The sequence below is a fragment of the Crocodylus siamensis genome, chromosome 2, assembly GCF_052110815.1.
Source record: "Crocodylus siamensis isolate JL-2025a chromosome 2, ASM5211081v1, whole genome shotgun sequence".
Taxonomy (NCBI): Eukaryota; Metazoa; Chordata; order Crocodylia; family Crocodylidae; genus Crocodylus; species Crocodylus siamensis.
Window position 1 is genome coordinate 181,345,205 of NC_143396.1, and position 20,724 is coordinate 181,365,928.

Sequence of the window (20,724 nt, forward strand, 5' to 3'; positions counted from 1 at the left end):
TGGTGTTAAAGTTAGACTGTGCTCTAAGCAGTTACATGTTAAAGGTTTTTACTGTTCCTTGCCTGCACAGGTCTGCCTTGCCACCAAAGGGCTGGCAAGCAAGGGCATGGCTAGGATACCTGGGCTCTATCCTTGCTTTACATTGGTGGGAGCAAAGCATCTTGGGATGTTAGAGGACTACTAATTGCTTGTTTTATCTCTGGAGCAAACTGAACTTAGCCTAACATGAGCTAGGTAGCATGACCCAGAGTTAACCCTCACCTGGCATAACTCTGAGACGCACTTAAAGAGCACTTATTAAAATTCGTTAACTTGTGCTGTGTGGATGCTCACACTTTAGGTGCTCTTAGTACAGTCTAAGTTGAGTGTAAAACTCCTCTGGCCCTGCAGCCTGGATGTGGATCTTTGCACTGGTCTGTAGGTCAGATCCAGCCAGTGTGTGGGTTGGCTGTGAGCTGGGGCTGGCATGGGGCACATACTATAAGCAGCACCCCACTAGATTGGCCCTGAGTTCTAACTCTGGGGCCAGTCAGGATCAGGCCACACACCATCTGCATGCTCCAGAGCCAACATGCAAGGCCATCTGATGGGGCATCACATGCAGCATGCCCCCTGTGCCATGGGCAGCACCTGCAGCACCAGATCCAGCCTGTTCACAACAGGCAGCGCAAGCCCTGACATGGAGCCAGCACATGGTCAATGTGCTGCACAGGCTAAATCCAATGCCATGGGCCCTGCTCGCAATACTGGGGGCCATCGTGGGATGTGCACTGCATGCAGCACCCTGCCTTTTGCACTGGCTCCAGCATGGCTTGATTTGAACTGGCCCCAAAACCAGTGCACAGGGTTAGTCCAGCACAGGCTTCACATGTAGCTCACCCTGTGCCATAAGTAGTGCTCACAGCACTGGGTCCAGCTCACGTGCCAGACCAGCTCTGCATGCAGCCTGCAGGGTCTATGCAAGACCCATGGGTTGGATCATGTGGCTTTGTGTCTCAGATCCAACCCACAAGCCATGTGTTTGACACCCCTGGACAAAGTGTAACGTGGAATTTCCACCTTCTAATACTTTGCAGTGTAAGGGAGCTTATACTAGCTACCAAAGATCCTAGCTCCATAGTGTTCCTAAGCCCCGATCCTAATGTCCTGGGGACCCAAACTTTGAAGTTTCTTGTCACCTGGGGTCCCTAAGGAAGCTCTTCTGAAGCCTTTGGTCATACAGTTGACTGGTCCAAGAGAGTTGAGCATGGGATGACCTGGGACTTGCCAGCAGATAACTCCTGAGGGCAGCTTGTCATAGCTTGTGGAAACATCAATGTGTACCTTCCCTCCAGTGTTTTACAGTGGGATGTGTCTGAGCATGATTCTGTTCCTCGCAGCCCTGCTGAGCTTCGTTGCCACAGTAAAAGAATCGCGTTGTCTCATGGCAATGGTAAGTGCATGCATAGCCTGGCATGGATGGACAGGGGGGTAGTTTTTTCCTTCTGTGACATTTGGGGGGGTGGGGGGAACATTTGATGAAAGGAAAAGGCTCTGTTTGTATCCAACCTGCTCCCCACACTTGGCTTATTACATTTGCATATGGCATTTCATAGATTCATAGATGTAGGGTTGGAAGGGACCTTGTAGATCTTCTAGTCTGACCCCCTGCCCTGGGCAGGAGAGAGAACTGGGCTCAAATGACCTCAGCCAGGTAAACGTCAAGCCTCCTCTTAAAGACCCCCAGGGTAGGAGCCATCACCACTTCCCTTGGAAGTAGTTCTTACGGATGTCTAATCTAAACCTACTCTCCAACAACTTGTGGCCGTTATTCCTTGTTACTCTGGGAGGCACTCGGGGAAACAAGGTCTCTCCCAAACCCCACTGGTCCCCCCTAGTAAGTTTATAGATGGCCACCAGGTCCCCCCTCAGCCTTCTCTTGTGGAGGCTGAACAGGTTCAGGTCACGTAGCCTCTTCTCATAGGGTCTGCTCTGCTGTCCCTGGTTCATGTGAGGGGCCTTCCTTTGGACCCTCTCAATGCTGTCCACATCCTTCCTGAAGTGCAGCACCCAGAACTGAATGCAGTACTCCAACTGCAGCCTGACCAACATCGCATAGAGGGATCACCTCCTTGGCCCTGCTTGTGATGCATCTATGGTATGGTTAGCCTTACTGACCATGTTCCTGCACAGTAATGACTCCAAGATCTCTTTCTGCCACCGTGCTTTTGAGAAGGGAGTTCCCCAGCCTATAGGTATCCTGCTAGTTCCTACTGCCCAAGTACAGCACCCTGCACTTGTCAGTATTGAATCCCATCCTATTTTCATTTGCCCACCCCTGTAACCTGTCCAGGTCCTGCTGTAATCTGTCCTTCTAGCATGCCCACTTCACCCCAAACCTTGGTGTCGTCTGTGAATTCAAACAGGCTGCTCTTCACCCCATCGTCCAAGTCACTAATAAAGAAACTGAACAGTGCGGGCCCAAGGACCAAGCCCTGGGGGACCCCACTGCCCACTTCCCTCCAGGTCAAAAATGACCCATCCACCACCACTCTCTCAGCCAATTTACGACCCATCTGAATGCGTAGGCATCAATGGTCAGCTAGCTGTTTAATGAGGATGGGGAGGGAGACAGTGTCAAAGGCCTTCCAGAAGCCCAGAAAGACTACATCCACGGCGATACCTGCATCCAGTGATTTTATGACCTGATTGTAGAAGGCAATCAGGTTGGTCTGACAGGACCTGCCCCTAATGAAACCATGCTGGTTGCCCTTAAGCATCATCTCTGCTGCTGGCCCATCATAGATGTGCTCCTGGATAATCTTTTCAAAGAGCTTCCCCAGGATTGAAGTAAGACTAACAGGCCTATAGTTGCCCAGGTCCTCTCTCTTCCCTTTTTTAAAGATGAGGACCACATTGGCCCTCTTCCAGTCGTCCAGCACCTGGCCAGAGCACCACAAGTGTTCGTAAAGCTGTGCCAGGGGCCACGTGGTAACCCCTGCCAATTCCCTCAACACCTTGGGGTGGAGAGCATCTGGATCTACTGATTTGAACACGTCCAGCCCCTCCAGAAGTTCTCTAACCTGGTCCTCCCTGACCCTAGGCTTGGCGGAGTTTCTCCCAAGTCCATCCTGAGTCTTGATAGGGGAGTCCTGGTCCCTGCACAAGAAAATAGAGGCAAATAAATTGTTAAAGAGGTCTGCTTTCTCTTCTGTAATGTTTTTTCTTTGTAATCCAAAAATATGTGGTGGGGGGTGGGGCAGGGAAAGGCAGCCAAACCCAAATGCTGGGTTATTATAGCCCATTGTGGCACAATGTGTATAAGTCATCTGCTGTGTCAGAAGGTACACTGTGTCTGACCTCCCAAATCAACTACCTCTGGTTGCATCTGTGAGGGGGGAATCTTTCCAGAGGTTCTGTGTGTACACTGCAACCCTCTGACTGAGGTCAAGGGAGAGGCCAATTTGCCAAAACAATTAGGACAATCATCATTCCTGATTTATTTTATCTTGTAGTTTCAACATGGTTTTGTGGGGAGACCTTAACAGCATTTTTGGTTTACCTGATACTGAAGTCAGAGGTCTGTCTATGTGACAGCAAACCTAACTCGCCCTCAGTGACGCTTACTATAAATGTTTATAGTGATTATTATTAGTTTGGAAAATACAGTGGTGGTTGCCCACATTTTGACTGAATTACCAACCTCAGCAGTAAGTAGTCTTTCTTTTAGACTAAGAACAAGTGTCACATTTATCCTAGGAGAAATCATTGTCTCCTGGGACAAAGCACAATTGTTCATACATCCATTGTCCCAGGACAAACCCCGAAAAGATTTACAGGATAAGAAGTGTTAACATTTCATTTCAGGACATAGTGAAGGACATCTGAACAGTTGTGCTGGGACATAAGCTTGGGACAAGCAGTAGGGCTATGCGAAGCTTCAGTCCGTGATTCAGTCAGGCGGAGATTTGGCCCAATTTGGTGGCTGAATCTCCAAATCAAATCAGAGGACCCTTTAATCTCTCCAAATCAAATCGGAACCCTCCAAATTGATTTGGACATAAAGACAGCTTTAAATGTTTTGTCTACATACCTCTAGGTAACAGGGGCTCATGAATGCTGCTATGCTGGGGCATATGGAGCTTCCCACAGAAGTGTGTGGGGCTCCCCAGTGCAGTCAGCAGCAGACCCAGAAGTGGACCAGAAGCACTTCTGGTCCGCTTCCGGGTCCACTGGGGAGCACACCAGGGTCCCCCCTGCACCCTCCTGGCTCAGCGACTGGTGCCCCCCGGGTCTGGGGGACACCCGAGGTCCTCCTGTGGCCAGGCCCAGCCTTACAAGCTCCCTGGTGGAACTGGAAGTGGACCAGAAGTACTTCAAGTCCACTTCTAGGTTCACCACCAAGCACATGAAAGGCCTCCCCACACTTCTGTGGGATGCTCCATGCGCCCCAGCATCGCAGCAATCACAAGCCATGCCTGCTACCTCATGGTGTGTAGAAAAAACTTTTAAAGCTGTGTCTATGTCCAAACTGCTGATTGAATCTTCAAATTCAGATTCGGACGAATAGAATTGGGGACAGCGATCCGAATCAACGAATCGAATCACTGTCCCTCGTTTGGGCCGAATCCAAATCTAATAGGGCCCACTTCGCACACCCCTAACAAGCAGCCCACAGTGTACTGTTTTGACCCCAGTCCTGGCCCCTCTTGAACTTGTTGCCATTGCTCTGGCCCTGATGACAGAATGCTACTGCCCAGGTGGCTACCCCATCTATAACTGCTCTGTAGAATGACTTGCTACCCATGTCATGCTTGCCACCTATTCCAGATTAGCATCCATCTATCCATCCTCTCTTTGAGGAGACCCTCTGACCCAATTGCCACCCACTGAGTCAAGTTCAGACTTCCACCTACCTTTTATCATGGGGCTCCCATCTGTATCCAGTGTCATGAACAAGTGCAGCAGCAACTGAACCAGGGAAGAGGTAGTGGATCTCTTGCTAGCTGGTGTAAGATCATGAACTCGCGCACACTCTGGTCATACCACTGAAACCAGGTGGCCTACGAATGGATTGCAAAGGAAATGATAGTCCAGGGATGTGACTATGACTGGGCCCAGGGAGTTGGGGGAAACTCCTTGGAGCTAATCAGGTGTCATATACATGAGGTAGAACTCTTTTTGTCAGAAAGGTTTCAACCACTTAGGGATGTTCAACCCCCTGGCCCAGATCCAGCCCCCAGAGCTGTGTCATCTCGCTCACAGGGCTCCCCAGGCATCAAGAAATTTGGTGGTAGGGAAGCAGCGGCAGCTCCACTGCCAAATTTCTGGACCTATGAGGAGCTCCAGGCTGGATAACATGGCCCTGTGCAACAGATTTGCATGAGCATGCAACCAGTTCAAGGTGGTGTATGACTGAGCCATTGTGCAGCCAGATCAGGGCAGTGTGCAGCTGAGGTGACATGCAGTCCCATATTCCAGCTCCATGTGGGATTTGACCTGTGGCCAGACCCACTCCACCCTTCTGGCCCGGGCCAGAAGGTTGGGTGCCACAGACTTAGCTTATTGAAAGAAGTGAACACAATGAAGAGCTGATTTGGGAACAAGGGGGGTGGAAAGGAATGGGAGTATGGGGCATATATAACTTGTTTTTGTTTTTTTAACTTCAAAATTCAGAAAAATTTCTCACATCCTTACTTATTAGTTCACTACCTTTTCAACATCAGATACCTAGAGTGAAGTTTTTAAAGTCTTGAATGTACGAGCAACTCCAGCTGCTGGGTTGTGGGTGGCCAGATCTGGGGGTCACCCAGGGTCAGAAGAAGGAAGCAAGATCCAAGGCAGGTATGTAGAGTCTTGAGTGTAGGGGAGCCAGGAAGTCAGAAGATTTATCCAGGGAACCAAGTCAAAGATCCAGCAGGTCAGGCAGAGCACAGGGCGAGGAGGCCAGCTGGGTTAGGTATCTGGGGGATTTAACCAGAGTCAGGTTAGGGAGTCAAAGGGTCAGGTCAAACTTGGGGTCAGTGGGCAAGCTGGATCTGATACCCAGAGAATCCAAGAGCCAATAGAGGCACAAGCCAAGCATGAGGCAGCTTGGGTACAAGATTGATCCTTGTTGCCCAGACACTTCCTCTTCCACATGAGGATTTTTTATAGGAAGTGGCAAACAGTCAGCTGACCCTGGCTGGCCACTCCAGTTTCAAGAGTGGATGAGTGACTAGGTCTAGTTATCAGGTTCTGACCACCTAGGTCCACCCCAGTGCTCTGCTGAAGAGGTGGCAGACTGAGATATGTGGTCACAATGGGCAGGCTGAGGCCGCAGATTCAAGACCATCACCTAACATGTTTTGCCTTCCCCCTGTTCTCTCAACGTATCTCTAGTGTGCTAACACGTCACTTTACCAGTTTAATGCTTCTACCAGACAAAGTTCCCATCTGGCTGCTACCTAACATTCAGGCACCCTCATTCCTTCCTTCCACCCTACGTTCTATTTCTTGAGGGCTCCAGTTAAGATATAAAAAGAGCCTACTCTGCCCAAAACACCTCCATGGCTGCTGCTTCTATCATGTGCTTTAGAGAAAGGAGAAAAACCTAGTTTAATAGAGGAAATGGTATTTTGTGCATCTTTTAGCTAAGATGCACAAAGTAGCAACGTGCTTTAAAACATTTAACATTTCTGGCATATTAAATACGATAAAGGATACTTATCAATCAAACAGGAAGCTGCTGTTGTTCAAAAAACTTGGGGATGCAAAGCAGGTCTTGAAATAAATATTTGCAGCTCTAGCATAGAATCCCCAGCTGTCCAGCCGAGATTTTTTTTTCAAAGCTGACTAGAAGATTTAGTGAAATAACTCCCATGCATATTAACAGTAGTTGTCTCTAAATCCCCCAGCTGGGCCTGAACATCTCAGCCATAATTTACAGTAGTGTCTCTCTGCTTGTAGTTAGCATCCTTGCAGCTGCAGATGGGAGTGTGCGCACCCTCAGGGATTGGGTACGCAGCTACTGAAAACATGGCCTTGTTTTTTTATTTAGCATCAATTAAGGTTCCAAAGGCAACATGCCGTGTTTTTGGGGACACACTTGCCAATCTCCTCTAGAAAAACAGCTCCCAATAGGCTGCAAGTAATGTATTTTTTGCTTCCTCTGAGTTACCAAGTGCATCTTGATTTACTTAGTTTTGTCTTTCATATTGGAAGCTCTTCATGGCAAAGGAGTCATCATCATTTTCTGTCTTTTGCAGTGTCAGTCACATTAACAAACAGTAGCACCCCTTTGTAAGAAGAAGGAAGATGAGTCATCCTTTCTGTGGCTCTTTGGGCAATGAAGGCTGTTACTGTCTGTGACATGCTTTGAAACTTCCTTTTCAAGAGACTTAAGCCCTATTCCTTGTTTTGACTCCACTTCAGACACTCCGATATACCTACAGGAGGCAAGAAAAGTATACAAGGCTCTCGGAGAGGGAAGGGGGTGGGCTCTGTAGAAGAGGTGGGCTCTGTATAATACTTTTCCTTTTGTTATAGCCGTTGTGTTTTTTAACTCGGTGTAGGGTTGATAATGAAATAGAGGCAGGGAGTCTTTGCTTAAGTGGTCAGATTGGTAGAGATGAGATGCTAGGGATATGGCATGTGCTACAAACCCATCCGCATGGGCAGAGGGACCAACAGTCCTTTGTGCTACAGATTCCTTACTTGGAAGGGAACAGGCCAGGCTGGCTTTTGCCAGCTGGATCCATGGACAGATCTAGGAACTGGAAAAGGTGGATATGAGAGATGCCACTTGCCCCCTGCTCCCCACCACTGTGAGCAGATCATGCCACAGCAGCAGCTGCCAGGGATTTTTTGGAGTCCCTGGAGCACGTAAAACACCTTCCTCCCCACCACTCTCAGCACTCCCTACTCTCCCATTCCCCTCTCCAGTAGAGGTTGCCCAGGGGTTTCTTCTGGATGCAAGAAGAAGGAAATCTCCCCACTGTTCCCAGGTGACCCAGGGGCAGAAGAGTCACATGGCTTCTCCTGCCCTACTCCAGCCAGGAGCTTTGGTAAGCAGCAATATGGGGTGCCCAATTTGGGCAGGGACTGCAGCTGCAGTGAGCAGGCCCCCTCTTCCAGTGTCTGCTCCTGGACCATAGGGGATACGTGAGCGGTGAGCAGGGGGCAGGAATACCAGGACTGTTGCTGTCTGCAGCTGACCCAGTGGTGGGAGAGCCCCAGAACTGTCCTGCCTCTTCCAGCTGGAGCTTGCAGGGAGTGATTGCATGGGGTACCAGGTTGGTGGTGGGGTAGGTCCTGCCACTGTGTTTCTTTTGCTGGCCTGGAAACTCCCACTGAGGAGTAGCAGTATGAAGTGCCAGGCAGGGCTGGGTACAGCAACATCAGTGGGTGATTTTCCCCCCCTGCCCCGACTTCCAAGTGCTCCAGTTCCCTGCCTGCCCCCCAGGTATCCCCTGTGGCCCAGGACCATGTGCTGGAAGTGGGGGTATCGCCCACTGATGCCACTATTCCCAACACTCCCTACATCTGGAGCCCCCAAGGGAAATGGTGGATGGGGAGGGAGCAGGGACCCACTATGTAGCACTGTAGCCATCCCAGCTCTCTATAGCCCCTAGCTATAGTAGAGCAGGAACAGTCCTGGGACTTCTTCTGCCCCTGGGTCTGCAGTGTGTGGGTCCCCTCTTTCTCACCTGCTCCCCATTCAGTCCCCCGGTGTCCTACTCCAGCCAGGGGCTCCAACTGTGCCTTGAGCACCACAGGGGACCCAGGCATCTGGGGCTACAGAGAAATAGAGCCACCAGTGTGTAGACTTCACTGTGGAAGCAGGGTGTAACTGTGCTGCTGTACCTGCCTTGGATCCACTCTTGCCTGGATCTGCTGTGAGCTGGATGCACACTGAGTTTGGTGGAAGGCAGAAGAAAAGTAAAAATCTGTCTTACACTCATACACTGGACCAGGAAGATATTGCGAAGAAGAAAACCTTGCAGGTTTGCTTAAACTCTCCTTTGACTGGGGCATGCAGTGTGTGCTAATCCTCTATTTCCCTGAGATACCACTAGAGTGTGCCAAGTTCTTAAATTAAGAGAGGAGCTGGCTGCAGTGTCAAGAAGAGCAAGGCTGTTTTCATATGTAGGCTTGGCACCATTTTTGCTCTTGTTGCCTCCAGTAGTTCGATTAAACACACTCTCAGACACTGCATTGCACTACTACACCTCTCACCTCCCCGTAAAAGCCAGCAAAGATAGCCTACAAACCAATTTAATGCCATTTATTCTCCAGTAACGAGACAGCCCTTTCTGTGTTAACCTTGAAAGTTTAAGATCAGAGCCAGCTGCCTCAGCTCAGTGTCCCCTGACACATTCAACTAATTTGTTCAGTTTCTATACAGAAACCACATTATTACTTTTTCCCTTGCAGTGGTGCCTGCAGACCTTAATGAGTGATCATGACCCCAAAATCAAACATATAACAAAGGCAGTTCCTACTCTTCAGAGCACACAATAAGCAACAAGGCAAACAGAGAAGGGAGGACAGGAGAACTTGAGACATGACTGTAATTTAGCCCTTGTAGTAGTTGACACGGACATACAGAGGTGTCAGCGAAGCCAGGGTCAGGCTGTCAGGAGATGAGTAAGTTGTGAGTGCTGTTTTATATTCAGGTATGCAGGACCTTACCATTAATAGCTTATTCCTAAGGTACTCTCTCTGAAGAAATGTACTCTTTGACACTGATTATGAGTAGATATTACAGAGAGAAAATTCTTTGCTAATCTCTGCAAATTATCAAATAGCTAATCTCCTAAAAGAGGAGGGTTTATGCCAGAAGTGGACAATTATTTTGGGTAGAGGGCTACTTAATGAGGTTTGGTGAGCTTTCAAGACCTGTGTGGGTAGCCTCACCCCGGTCATCATTTTGGGACTGGAAGTCCCACCACTAACCCCTGACCTTTGCCGCTGGACATCTCACCCCTTGCCCCCAGAAATACTTCTTTTGGGAGAGGGGGGTTGTCATCTTAGAACCAGAAAAAAACCAAATCATACACTAAAAGTCAAACACAGACTATAACACTTTTATTACAAAAAAATATTTTTGTCATGATTTGTGTTTCTGTACTGTATGTAGAGGGGATTGCATAACAACTCAACATAAATTCTTAGTCTGATATATTGTGTGGGGGGTGTAGTTTGGTGCTTTGTATACTGTGGCAGGGCATGCGCATGTGTGGTGGGGTGTGTGCATGTGCACATGTGTGTGATAGGGAGTATGTGCATGATGGGGTGTGGGGGGGGTGGCTGTGTGTGTGGGGACATAGGGTATGTTGGGGGGTTGCGTATAGGCGGGCGGTTATGGGGCCAGGGTGTGGGTGTATGGCATTTGTGGGGTGGAAGGGGGGGTGGAAGGACTCTCACCATGGTGCAGCAGTAGATGGAGGTGCTTGGGGCACTGGTGCCCAGCTCTGGCCAGTGCTGCACATCATGGGGAGGAGCGCAGCTCCTCACTTAGCTGTCTGTATCGCTAGCGTTTCCCGCACTAGCATGGCATGGGAGGGAATCCCTACATGCTAGAGCGGAGAAGGCAGTTGGCTTCCAGTGCTGAGTGTGAGCACCCCCACCTGCTGCTGCTGCTACCACTACTCACTGCTGGGGCTGCATGCCATGGTAGGAGTATAAGGAGGTTCCCTCCACCCTCCCTCACACCTACATGCTGCCCACCCAAGCTCCACGCTGCCACCACCCCCTGGGCACAGGCTTCACGCTGCCACAAGCCCCAACCCCACAGTCCCACACCTGCCCAACTGTAGCTCCACCCTAGCCACTTCCCTACCTGCTGCCGGGAGTGAGCAAGAGGGATGGGGGGAAGCCTGCAGCAGCAGTCCCACCCAGAAGCTGCTGCTGGCTGGGCAGGGCCTTTCCACCCACAAGGGTGGGAGCAAGGCACAATAGGGTATGTTGGGGAGGAGGGTGTATATGTGGGTGCCTTGCTCCCAGCCTCAAGGGCAGAAGGGCTGGTGGGGCACAGTTCATTGGTGGGCACTGCAGGTCAGATTTCATAGGTTTCATAGACATTAAGGCTGGAAGGGACCTCAAAAGATCATCAAGTTCAGCCTCCTAAATGAAAGTGCTTGGCGGACCAGATGCGGCCTGTGGGCTGTATTTTGCCTGCCCCTGGTTTATGCTTTATTAATGTAGCAATGGGGTTTCTTATTATTAATATATATTTCTTAGTCTGACTTAGCTGAATATCTTGTGGCAGTAAGTTCCACAAGTTATGGGCTGTTGATCTTTTCAAGTACTTTTTTGTAAATAACCCTTAATGTCCCTGTTTTGTTGCCTATTATACAGGAAATGAAGGCAAAGAGGTCAGTGTTTGACCTGTACCATTTAGAGGGAGTTATTGTCATAACTAGGATTAGAACTGGAGACTCCCCACACATTGTCTCCGGCCTCTTAACCATGCTTCCCTTTCCTGTATTATTATGTAGTTCCCAGAGACGCCCACTGTGCAGTCAGTTAGCACTTGCATAACCAAGTACTAAATGACTGCACAGTAACCGGCATTATCGTGCGGTAGTCTCCGGCACAGTTGCCTGCTGACACTTACTGCACAATAGCTTGTTACAACTGCATGATAGTGTTACATCATGGTTTGTGCCTGGCAATGCTAGTGTGCACTGTGCAGTAGTAACAAGTTACTGCACAGTAAGCATCTGGTCTAGATGCTCCCAGAAAGTCTTAAGCCTGTAGCTTTTTTTTTTTTTTTTTTCTCATGTTGGACTTTTCTCAGCAAGTTATTGATTCTAAAAAGCCCTTTCTCTGTAAAATATAGCTTAAGAGGATTTTGTTTTTTAGTCTCCAAAGATGAGAGGAAGCTCTAGTATGAGTGCTCTTCTACCTGTAAATGTCAAAGAAACTGAATTGGGTTTTGTCTGCTCTAAGGAATATCAGTTTTGTAATCATTGTACTAATATAGCTAAGAAGATGCAACTTCATTTTGTAGGTAAGCTGCATTGAGGCATGTAGGAAGAGTACTGTTCTGGAAGCCAGGAGACCTGGGTCCTGGTTCTGTCATGGCCTGTGCCCTGCTGGATAACCATAGATAATTCATTTCATCTTTCAGTACCCCACTTTTTCTTCTCAAATTTGTTTAAAGTGTAAACTTTCTTTTCCAGCCTGAGCTGTCTGTATGTATATGTGTACAGTTCCTCCTGTAATAGGGCCTTAATCTTGGTTGTGCCTGTTTGTGCCATGTAATACAAATAATTCAAGGGTAACAGTGACATGACTTTCTCTACTTGGAAACTAGAGAAGTCACATTAACCAAAGCTTCAATTTATGCCAGAGCTGTAATTAATCATGTTAGTCTGAAGTCGGGCAGAAGGCAGAGCAGGGTAACACCCTGAAGGCTAACTGGTTTAGAGACGAATCTGACAAAGTAGACTATTGCTTATGAAAACATAAGAAAGGTGCTACCCTTCCTCATCTTATACCCGGGGTGGGCAAAATGCGGCCCAGGAACCAGATGCAGCCTGCCAGGCCATTCTATCTGGCCTGCAGGGCCCCTAAAAAATTCAGAAAATTAATATTTATCTGCCCCGGCTGCCTATCCTGTGGCCCTTGATGGCTTGCTAAAACTCCATGAGTGGCCCTCTGCCCAAAATAATTGCCCACCCCTGTCTTATACCAACACACATCAACATATCTGCACTGGAGGCTTGCCCTGTTGTAGCTACACTCAATATCCTCAGCGAAGATAAGGTCCAAACCAGTTGACACAAATACAGTGAACCCACTCTATAGGTCAGGGTGGTGTCCTGACCTTCTCCCAAAGGCTCCTTTTATCATTGGATTAATTTCTAGAGCTATAGACATGATCCCAAGTGACTGGGAATGCATGCTGAGGTCCTGAACCAGTGACCCAAAAGCTGCCAAGTCCGTGGAGGGAGCTGGGATGACTATATACTCACCAGTTGTAGGGCATGAGACTGAAGAGATTCCTAGTTTTTTAGTGACAGACATAGCACAAATTCAAAACATCTTATCGCTCTGAGAGTCTCCTAAGCCCTGTTAGAAGCCAAGTGGAGGAGGAAGAAAAGCGTAGCAATCTCTTTACAACTGCTGATATAAAATAATAATCTCTACCCCTAGTAGTGCATGAGACCCTGTGCTAATGTCTTGTCAGACATGTGGAAGAGAGGAACGATAATGAAGAGAGTGAAATGGCCATCAAAATGATGTAGCTTGAAACTGCAATAGGCTAGAAACACTGTAGACAAGAACAGGTTTTCAGGCCCAGTAAAGGGTTCCAAGATCTGTTTCTGAGCCAGCGAACAGGAAGAAAAAATCCTCAACCCCTTCATGATCCAACCTAGTTTTTTTCAGTGTATTGGGAATGATGTAGCACTATGGCAGGCCTTTAGCATAAGCTGTTTGCTTTACTGCTCCCTAAAGTATAATTGTAGGCGAGTGTGTCAGGGATTCTTAATAGTACAGCAGCGCACTTCAGTGCCTTGCCTGTTCTGTTTCTTAGGCTAAGCTAGTGCTTGCATCAATTATGTACCAGTCCTCAATAAGAAATCAATCTTACCTGGACTGATTTAAAGCTGTGCTGCCTCCCTTGGAAACTGAAGTAGGCAGGACCAGCAGCAAGCAGAATTCTTGTCGTGTTCAGTCAGAGCCATAAAAAGATTTCTCAGACAGACACTGCCCTTCAGGTTCTTATTAGGGCTGTAGAAAAAGAAAACAAGCATATTATGACTTGGGATGGAAGAATACAGGAGTTGTTCTTTTTCTTTTGCACAAAGTAAGCAAGCAAACTGAAAAACCCAAATGATATGACCGTAGCCTAAATATAGCGATGGTTGTCAAGGAATTACCCAGCTGTAACTTAGGGGAAGAAGAATGCAAGGATAGGTTGAAGCCCCCTACCCATTCCTCTGACTGTGGCCTACTACGTTGAGTCAGTTTTGGGATATTAGAGCATCCCAAAGGCTATTCTGAAGTGTAGTCGCTGCCAGTTGCCTCGGGACTGCTATGTCAGGTGGGATTTGCTTGGGCACAAAGCTGTAAGGGGATATTCTAAGAGGCATTCAGTTCAATCAGTGCTGCCAAAGGATATACACTGAATTGAGTGACTTACTTATGACTTGATTCTTCCAAGGTTAGCACTGCCCCTCTACTACTGGTATTACTGGTTTGTATCAGTGGTGAGGTACAAAGCAACTGCATTGCAACTGAGGGGTCATTCATTGCATAAGATAAAGTTTCACTGCTCTGAAGATGAAGGGATGATGAACTCGAAGGAGGTGGTCGACTAAAAGGTGGGCAAGAGAGAGGTGGCTAAAAAGATCCACAAGGTAAGGAGTTGGAAGCGTTGTTAGGATTCTGCCAGATCTACAGGAGACAAATTTTTCCTTGCAGCAAGAATAGAAACAAAGTAATTCATAAAGGAGTGACTAATGTCAGGTCAATGCCAGCTCTCATTGTAGCTGATTATGCTGCATTTTGCAAGATGCTAGATGTTCTTTATTGCAACAAGTTCACAAAAGTCATCTTAAATCCCTGAACAGGGAAAAAGCAAGTCAGCCTTGACTCTTGACATTTTAAATATGACTCCATTTTCAAATGTATTCTAATATAATTAAAAAGCTGCTCTGTCCTCAAGCCCTCTGGCTGGGAAACGAATAGGCAGCCTATAATTCATTTATAAGAACTTCTAGGAGCCATATAGTTATGTATCATATGCTGGATGCAGGGAGATCTCCCAATAGGGGAGTGTATTTCAGTATTTGTATACAAACTGGGTGGAATAAAAGGCCAAGTAGAGCAGACACTAAAGCGCAAAGAAGTGGGTCAACTGGCTGGGGGATGCTGAGAAGGGTTTTCAATGACTGGGTACTCTGACATTGGGAAGAGACCGCAAACAATGTAGTTGGGTCAGGCTAGAGAATGGAAACATTTTATGATGAATTTTGCTGCTGTTGTTTTCCATTTTCCAGGGTTCAGCCAACCCATCTGGGAGGTTCTTGTGGTGTTCATTGAATCTTTTTGTGAAATAACTTTCAAAATCCTCATCAAAATGTTTTGAAACTCTTTTTTCACATTGCTTGTTATGAAAAAGTTCAGTAAAAAAATATATGGTTTATCACAATGTCAGCAATTTTTTATAGATCTTAGGGAGAGAAAACAAAGGCATGAAAAATTGACCTATTCTAGTGGGCAGTGAACTGATGAGTCTTGAAAATTCACAAAAAAACTTCACCTGCTTTCTAGGTTTCATTTCTGACCCCAATTCTTTTGCACTTTCTGGACACAAACATGTCCACCACTAGGCAGGCCAGGCTAGTTCTTGTCCCACCAGTTAGGTACCTAAGCATGATCCTCTTCAATGCTGCTGGAGTTCCTAAAAAAATGTTAATACAAAAACATGGGTGGGGATCCTCTCTGCTTATTTGTGACTTAAGACTAAAGCTTTGTGCCGATGTGCCACAAAAGTAAATGCATATATATATTTCAGGGATTCAGAGAGGGTGGAATAGGATCTGGTTCTCAAACGTGCTGCCTGGATGTAGCTGTGGGAACACAGTAGAGAATCTTCTGTTTAAAGAGATTAGTAATAAAGGGGCAGTATTTTCTTTTGCCCTGTGGCTGAGCTCTGATATCATTCCTCTTGCACTCAACCCTGTAATTCTTCTTGTTACTGTTCTTGCAGCAGCTGTCAAAAGCAAAAGATATCAAAGGCCACTCCCATTACCACTTTCTACCATACGCGGCAATACGGCACTAGACAGGCAAATGAGTGGATAGTTGACATGCACGCACATACTGATGTTGGCAGGTTTAAAATTGAACCTTGTATGACCAATTTAACAAAAATCATGAAACATGACCCCAAGCTTTTCTAGGCCCCAGCTATAGATTGTCTTAGTAATAGCCAACCAGACAGTGTTAACTTCAAGCCCATTTTTGGAGTCGCTCCTTAGGGATATGCACTTTTAAATTGGTCATACAAGAGTTCAGTTTTAAACCTGCCAGTATCAGTGTGTGAAGGGAAAATCTTCTATGTGGTAAAGGATTCCAGTCCTACACAGAGTTAAGTGACTTGGAGAGTCTAGCCTGATACTTATAACCTTTTATTTTTACTCTCACAGGTAAATCATAAAAACAAATGATGAAACCTCCGTGATCTGTTGAAAAATGTTCCTTGGGTTGTAACAAACATGTAAACTGATTGACTAACCACTGGTAGTTAAATCCATTTACCGCAAAAATAAAAAGTATTGATTCTGAAAGAGAAAAAAACTGCTCTGTTATAGATGTATAGTTTGGGGCTGTTAGGAATTCAAAAAAGAATAGTGGCTTGGAAGAGTAGAAACCTCATGGTCTAATAAGGTTGGATCAGAAGGCTAAAATAAGAAGACAAGACTCAAATGCTGAACAAAATTTTTTGACAGCTAAAACATTTTAAAATCAACTGTCAAACTGTTAAAAGCTAGCTCAGTAATGTCAAGTCATTGGCTCTAGCAAACTTCAGATCTTTAAGTCTGCAATGTTTATCTTCTTACTTAAGTTGGTAATCTGACATTTGAAACATTTCTTTAGACTCTGGCAGACATTACACTTTACGACATGATGAATTTGTTAATCATGCCATATATAGTAACCCTGCCACACATTCAGGCAATTAATGGCATGAGAAAAGGAGACATGAGCCACAAAAATGTTCCACATTGTGGAACATTAGGTTTCCATCATGTCTTAAATTAAACATGTGGCCAGGAGAACCCTCCCATTCAACCCCATGTCGGCTCTATGGTAGGGCTTTAAGCTTACCAGCTGGTAGGGAAACATCCCCAATCTCCCAGGTCTACAGCATTGCGACTGGGGATAGAGGAGCTTTAGACACAGCATGGGGGAATTTTAGGTGCCAACAGGTAGGGAGCCCATGAGCCCAGCCACCAGGTATGGTTTCCAACCTGTGGACATGCTTGGAGGCTCCCGCACCAGGGCAGGCTAACAGCCACACGGTACAGTTCTGCAAGGGGCTGCACCATATGGTTCTCAGCTTGCCTATATACAAGGAGGTCTCCAGCTGATGGACTCCACCTACATCAGCAGGCAAAAAGGGCAGCGCAGGAAACGCAGCATCAGGAGTCAGTCCCCGATACCACACTTCCCACAGCTCCCTTTAAATAGGCTCCTCACCTGCCTGTTACACAGTTGGGATCTGATGAATATTATCCCACATCCCCAAATCTCATGTCCTGCTGTGCATGTGTGGCTTAGCATGATGTGCCATTTTTGGGTCCAGGATAAAATTTGTCATCCCCCAATCTCACAATTAAATTAGCATCTCTCAAGGGCCTTCGAATAAACCAGTGGTGATCAACCCCTGGACTATGGGCCAGATCCATCCCATAAAGCTATATAGTATTTGGTCCATGGGGCTCCTTATGGGTAGGGAAGTTTGGTGGCAGGGGCAGAGTGGCAATTAATACTACCACCCTGCCCCTGCTGCCAAATTACCAAGCCCTGCAGATCAGGGCTAGGCCATACCCTCTTCCCCCTGCATGGATGGATCAGGGCCAGGCTGCACTCTGCCCCCCTCCAGCCAACTAGATCAGGCCCTGCTGCACTCACAGAATCAGTCCACAGACATACAGAGCACTGCCCATCTGCCCCACAAGTCAAAAAGGTTGAGCACCACTGGGATAAACAACAAAGAGCATTAGAGACTGTTAGGTATCAATGTGATTGTTACATCACATTGCACACTAGGTTGAAAAAAATAGTATTTTTCATTTTGATTAAGTTTCTGTAGAGCATTTCAAGTTTTTGTCATAAAACAGAAAACTGGTTATTTGGATTTTCAACAATAACTATAATTCCTTCATTAGTTATATACAAAAAGGGCATTTTATCAATGAAAAATAAACTTGTAATACCCTAAAAGCAGAAGGGAAAGACTGGGTATGTACTCAACAGATGGACAGCATAAAATCTGCCCTCATCATGTCATCACTAGTATAATTTTTCAGTCTCTAGATGGAAAAATCAAGGCTTTGCCTCTGTTTTGAATATAACCAAATAGGCAGAGGTAAACAGTGCAACACTGAGAGCATTCAGAAACGTGTGCGTGCACACACACTGCTGTTCTTAGAACAAAACCTCTAAGAATGTATGGGCTCCCCTCCTGCTATTAAAATAGTTCAGGCCAAGGATGTTCAAAATCCAGGAAATAGTGTGTAAATTTTCTAAATATCTTTTATTTCAGAGGCAGTTTCTACTCTGATTTTCTCATATGCCATCCCATTACTTCCAGTTGCATTGTGCAGAAAGGCAACTTGGCAGTGTAATTGGTACTTGGTGAGCAACTCTGAAGCACAAACCAGAATTACATATAGCTTCCTCTTCATACTTTTCGGCTTTCCAGTACTAGCAAGACTAAAATTTTCTTGTGTTTTTTTTCTCTCTAAAGTCGGGAGAGAGGCTCTGAACCCTTGAGATGTATGTATTTCTTATGTAAGAAAGTACTTTCTCACCTAGTCTCACATCAGTTTCACACTTTTAAAATCTAATTTCTTACCTTCACTTTTTTTCCAGAAGAACTGGAATCAAACAGACTAACAACTTTGTAGCACATAGCCTGCTTTTCTGCTAAACATTTTTTAAAGTCACAGTACAATTAGGGTCCCTGTCAGAACCTAAAACCTTTGTGTCGCTAACTAACATTTTAAGTATGGAGGTTAAGTATGTCAACTATTAACACTACTTATATTAAATCAATACATTACTTGAATTAAAACCAGCATAATTATCAATGTTTTACTTTGTTTTTGTATAAATATTTTCTGTCCTGAGAAGAAATGCTATAGCTAACGTGTTAATCTCTATCCTCAGGGATTCTTCTGTTTTGCTGTTGTATTCTGTGGACTGATATTAGCTGCATTCTGGAGATACAGCAATACAGAGGTAAGGCTTATTTTCTAGAAAAGACCAAGACTTCATCATCGTATATTGATGTGGCAATTACTGCTACCAAAAGTCAAACAGCTGGTGGAAATTAAGCCACCCTTCTAATAGGCTGTGCGTCAAATTCATGTTTTGTAAAGTCTGTCAGTGAAATTCAGCTTTTGTCTAGGGAGTATACCTTCAGTCTACTCTTGAATTTCCACTGGGGCTTATTGGGGAAAAGTATTAAATTGTTTGTTTGTATGGTTGAGTGGGGAGGGAGTAGTCCCCCTTTAGGGTAGGGGCTGGGAAGAAAGGACTTGGAAGCAGATTGAAGTGCTTTTAAAACAGTCTGAAACAAATTTGCAACCCAAAGCAAAATGAAAACAAATTGTTTTGCTTCAAGCAGTTTGTTTAACAAAAATCAAGGAAACAACATTTTATTCAAAGATGTTTTCCTTTGGAAAAACTTTTGTCTTCAATGTTTTAGTGGAATATCTTTCCACCAGCTCTAATCCCCACTCATGTCAATTGGGAGCTGAGTGCAAAAGCTGAGGATAGATCACAACCAGTGTAGTCTCTGGTATCTGCAGTGCTTTCCAGGTGGTAAACATCCAGTGCATTTTTTTTTTTAAATAAAAGTCAGCCATAAAGTACTTAAGTGGTGTGTGAGTTACATGAATGGACCAGGGTTAGTTTTTAGAGCTATTGCCAGAAGTGGTAAAGGGGGCATTCAGGAGAAACAGTGTGACACATGGTAGAAGAGAATCCTTTAAATATATTTGTAACAAATGTGATCTAATGCAAATATAACAACACACAACTCCCCACTGCTACAGTGAGGTTAAAACCATCTCTTTCTTACCTGTAACATTCTCCATGAAAGGCCTTTTCAACATTTTCCACAAGTCATCCTGTGGGAAATTCGCCTAAAATGATTTCCTGGTAATGACAGAAGGCAAAGCAGACAAAGTCTCTGAGGTGCCAGCCTGCCCTGGGTTCTGCTTGACTTCAGACTAATGCAGCTAACTGCCTTACTCTTCTTCGGCAGTCCCTTATAGTCGAGGATGATTGTCTTATCTATGTGTCCAAAAATATTTGATGAGGCCTATCTGGGACTGACCAACTCTACTGCAACTCGGACACGTGTTTCTATGTGGGGTGAGTGGCACTGGATTCTTGATTTGATCTGCGACATGATGTTTCTGCCACTCCTGCTTTTCCATCTCCTGTTGTTGTTGTGACGTTTCAAAGTACCGAGATCCTTGCAGCAGACTTCCTCTATTTGGGATGGTCCTGGGCCATGATTGACTGGTGCCTCCCATGACTGTGGTGAGCAAGGACCACCCACAGCCACCGCCAGCAGTGTTGGCAGCAGTGAGCAGGGATTGTCAGCAGCCGGGGGCAAGGGTGGCAGGCAGCAAGTGGGGACTGCCCGCAGCTACCGTCTGCACTGTCGACAGTGGCGAACAGGGACTGCCCACAGCCATTGGTGGCCACGTTGGCAGCGAGAGGTGGGGGCGGCGACCACCCACAGAAGTTGGCGGCGACTTTGGTGGTGGCCAGTCTTGAGGAAGGCACGTGTCCCCCTGTGCCCTCCCTACACATCGCCTATATCCTGGGCAATAGTTTCCCATGAGTTTACATTTGATGTTGCATTTTTTTATGTTGACCTTGAGGACCTCCTGGAAGGGTTTCTCTGCCCTCCTCTTAAGCATATACACCTTGGATGAGCTGGGAGAATAAAGCCTGCTTCAGGAGTCTGGAGACGACAGCCAGCCCAATGAAGTCCACATCAAG

General features: G+C 46.3%; 1 protein-coding gene and 1 long non-coding RNA gene across 2 annotated transcripts in view; one reads left to right on the plus strand and one right to left on the minus strand.

Annotated features, from left to right (window-relative positions):
* Positions 1 to 20,724, plus strand: part of TSPAN32 (tetraspanin 32) — a 77,544-nt gene that overhangs the window by 8,713 nt on the left and 48,107 nt on the right. The window contains exons 3-4 of the mRNA XM_090034931.1: positions 1,335 to 1,432; positions 18,874 to 18,945. Of these exons, the coding sequence (XP_089891057.1) occupies positions 1,335 to 1,432; positions 18,874 to 18,945 (170 nt within the window). The remainder of the gene's footprint in view (positions 1 to 1,334; positions 1,433 to 18,873; positions 18,946 to 20,724) is intronic.
* Positions 5,698 to 20,724, minus strand: part of LOC149871428 (uncharacterized) — a 28,164-nt gene continuing 13,137 nt past the window's right edge. Inside the window, exons 2-3 of the long non-coding RNA XR_016440530.1 lie at positions 13,562 to 13,701; positions 5,698 to 5,942 (exon numbers count right to left, since the gene is read on the minus strand). This is a non-coding gene — a long non-coding RNA (uncharacterized LOC149871428). The remainder of the gene's footprint in view (positions 5,943 to 13,561; positions 13,702 to 20,724) is intronic.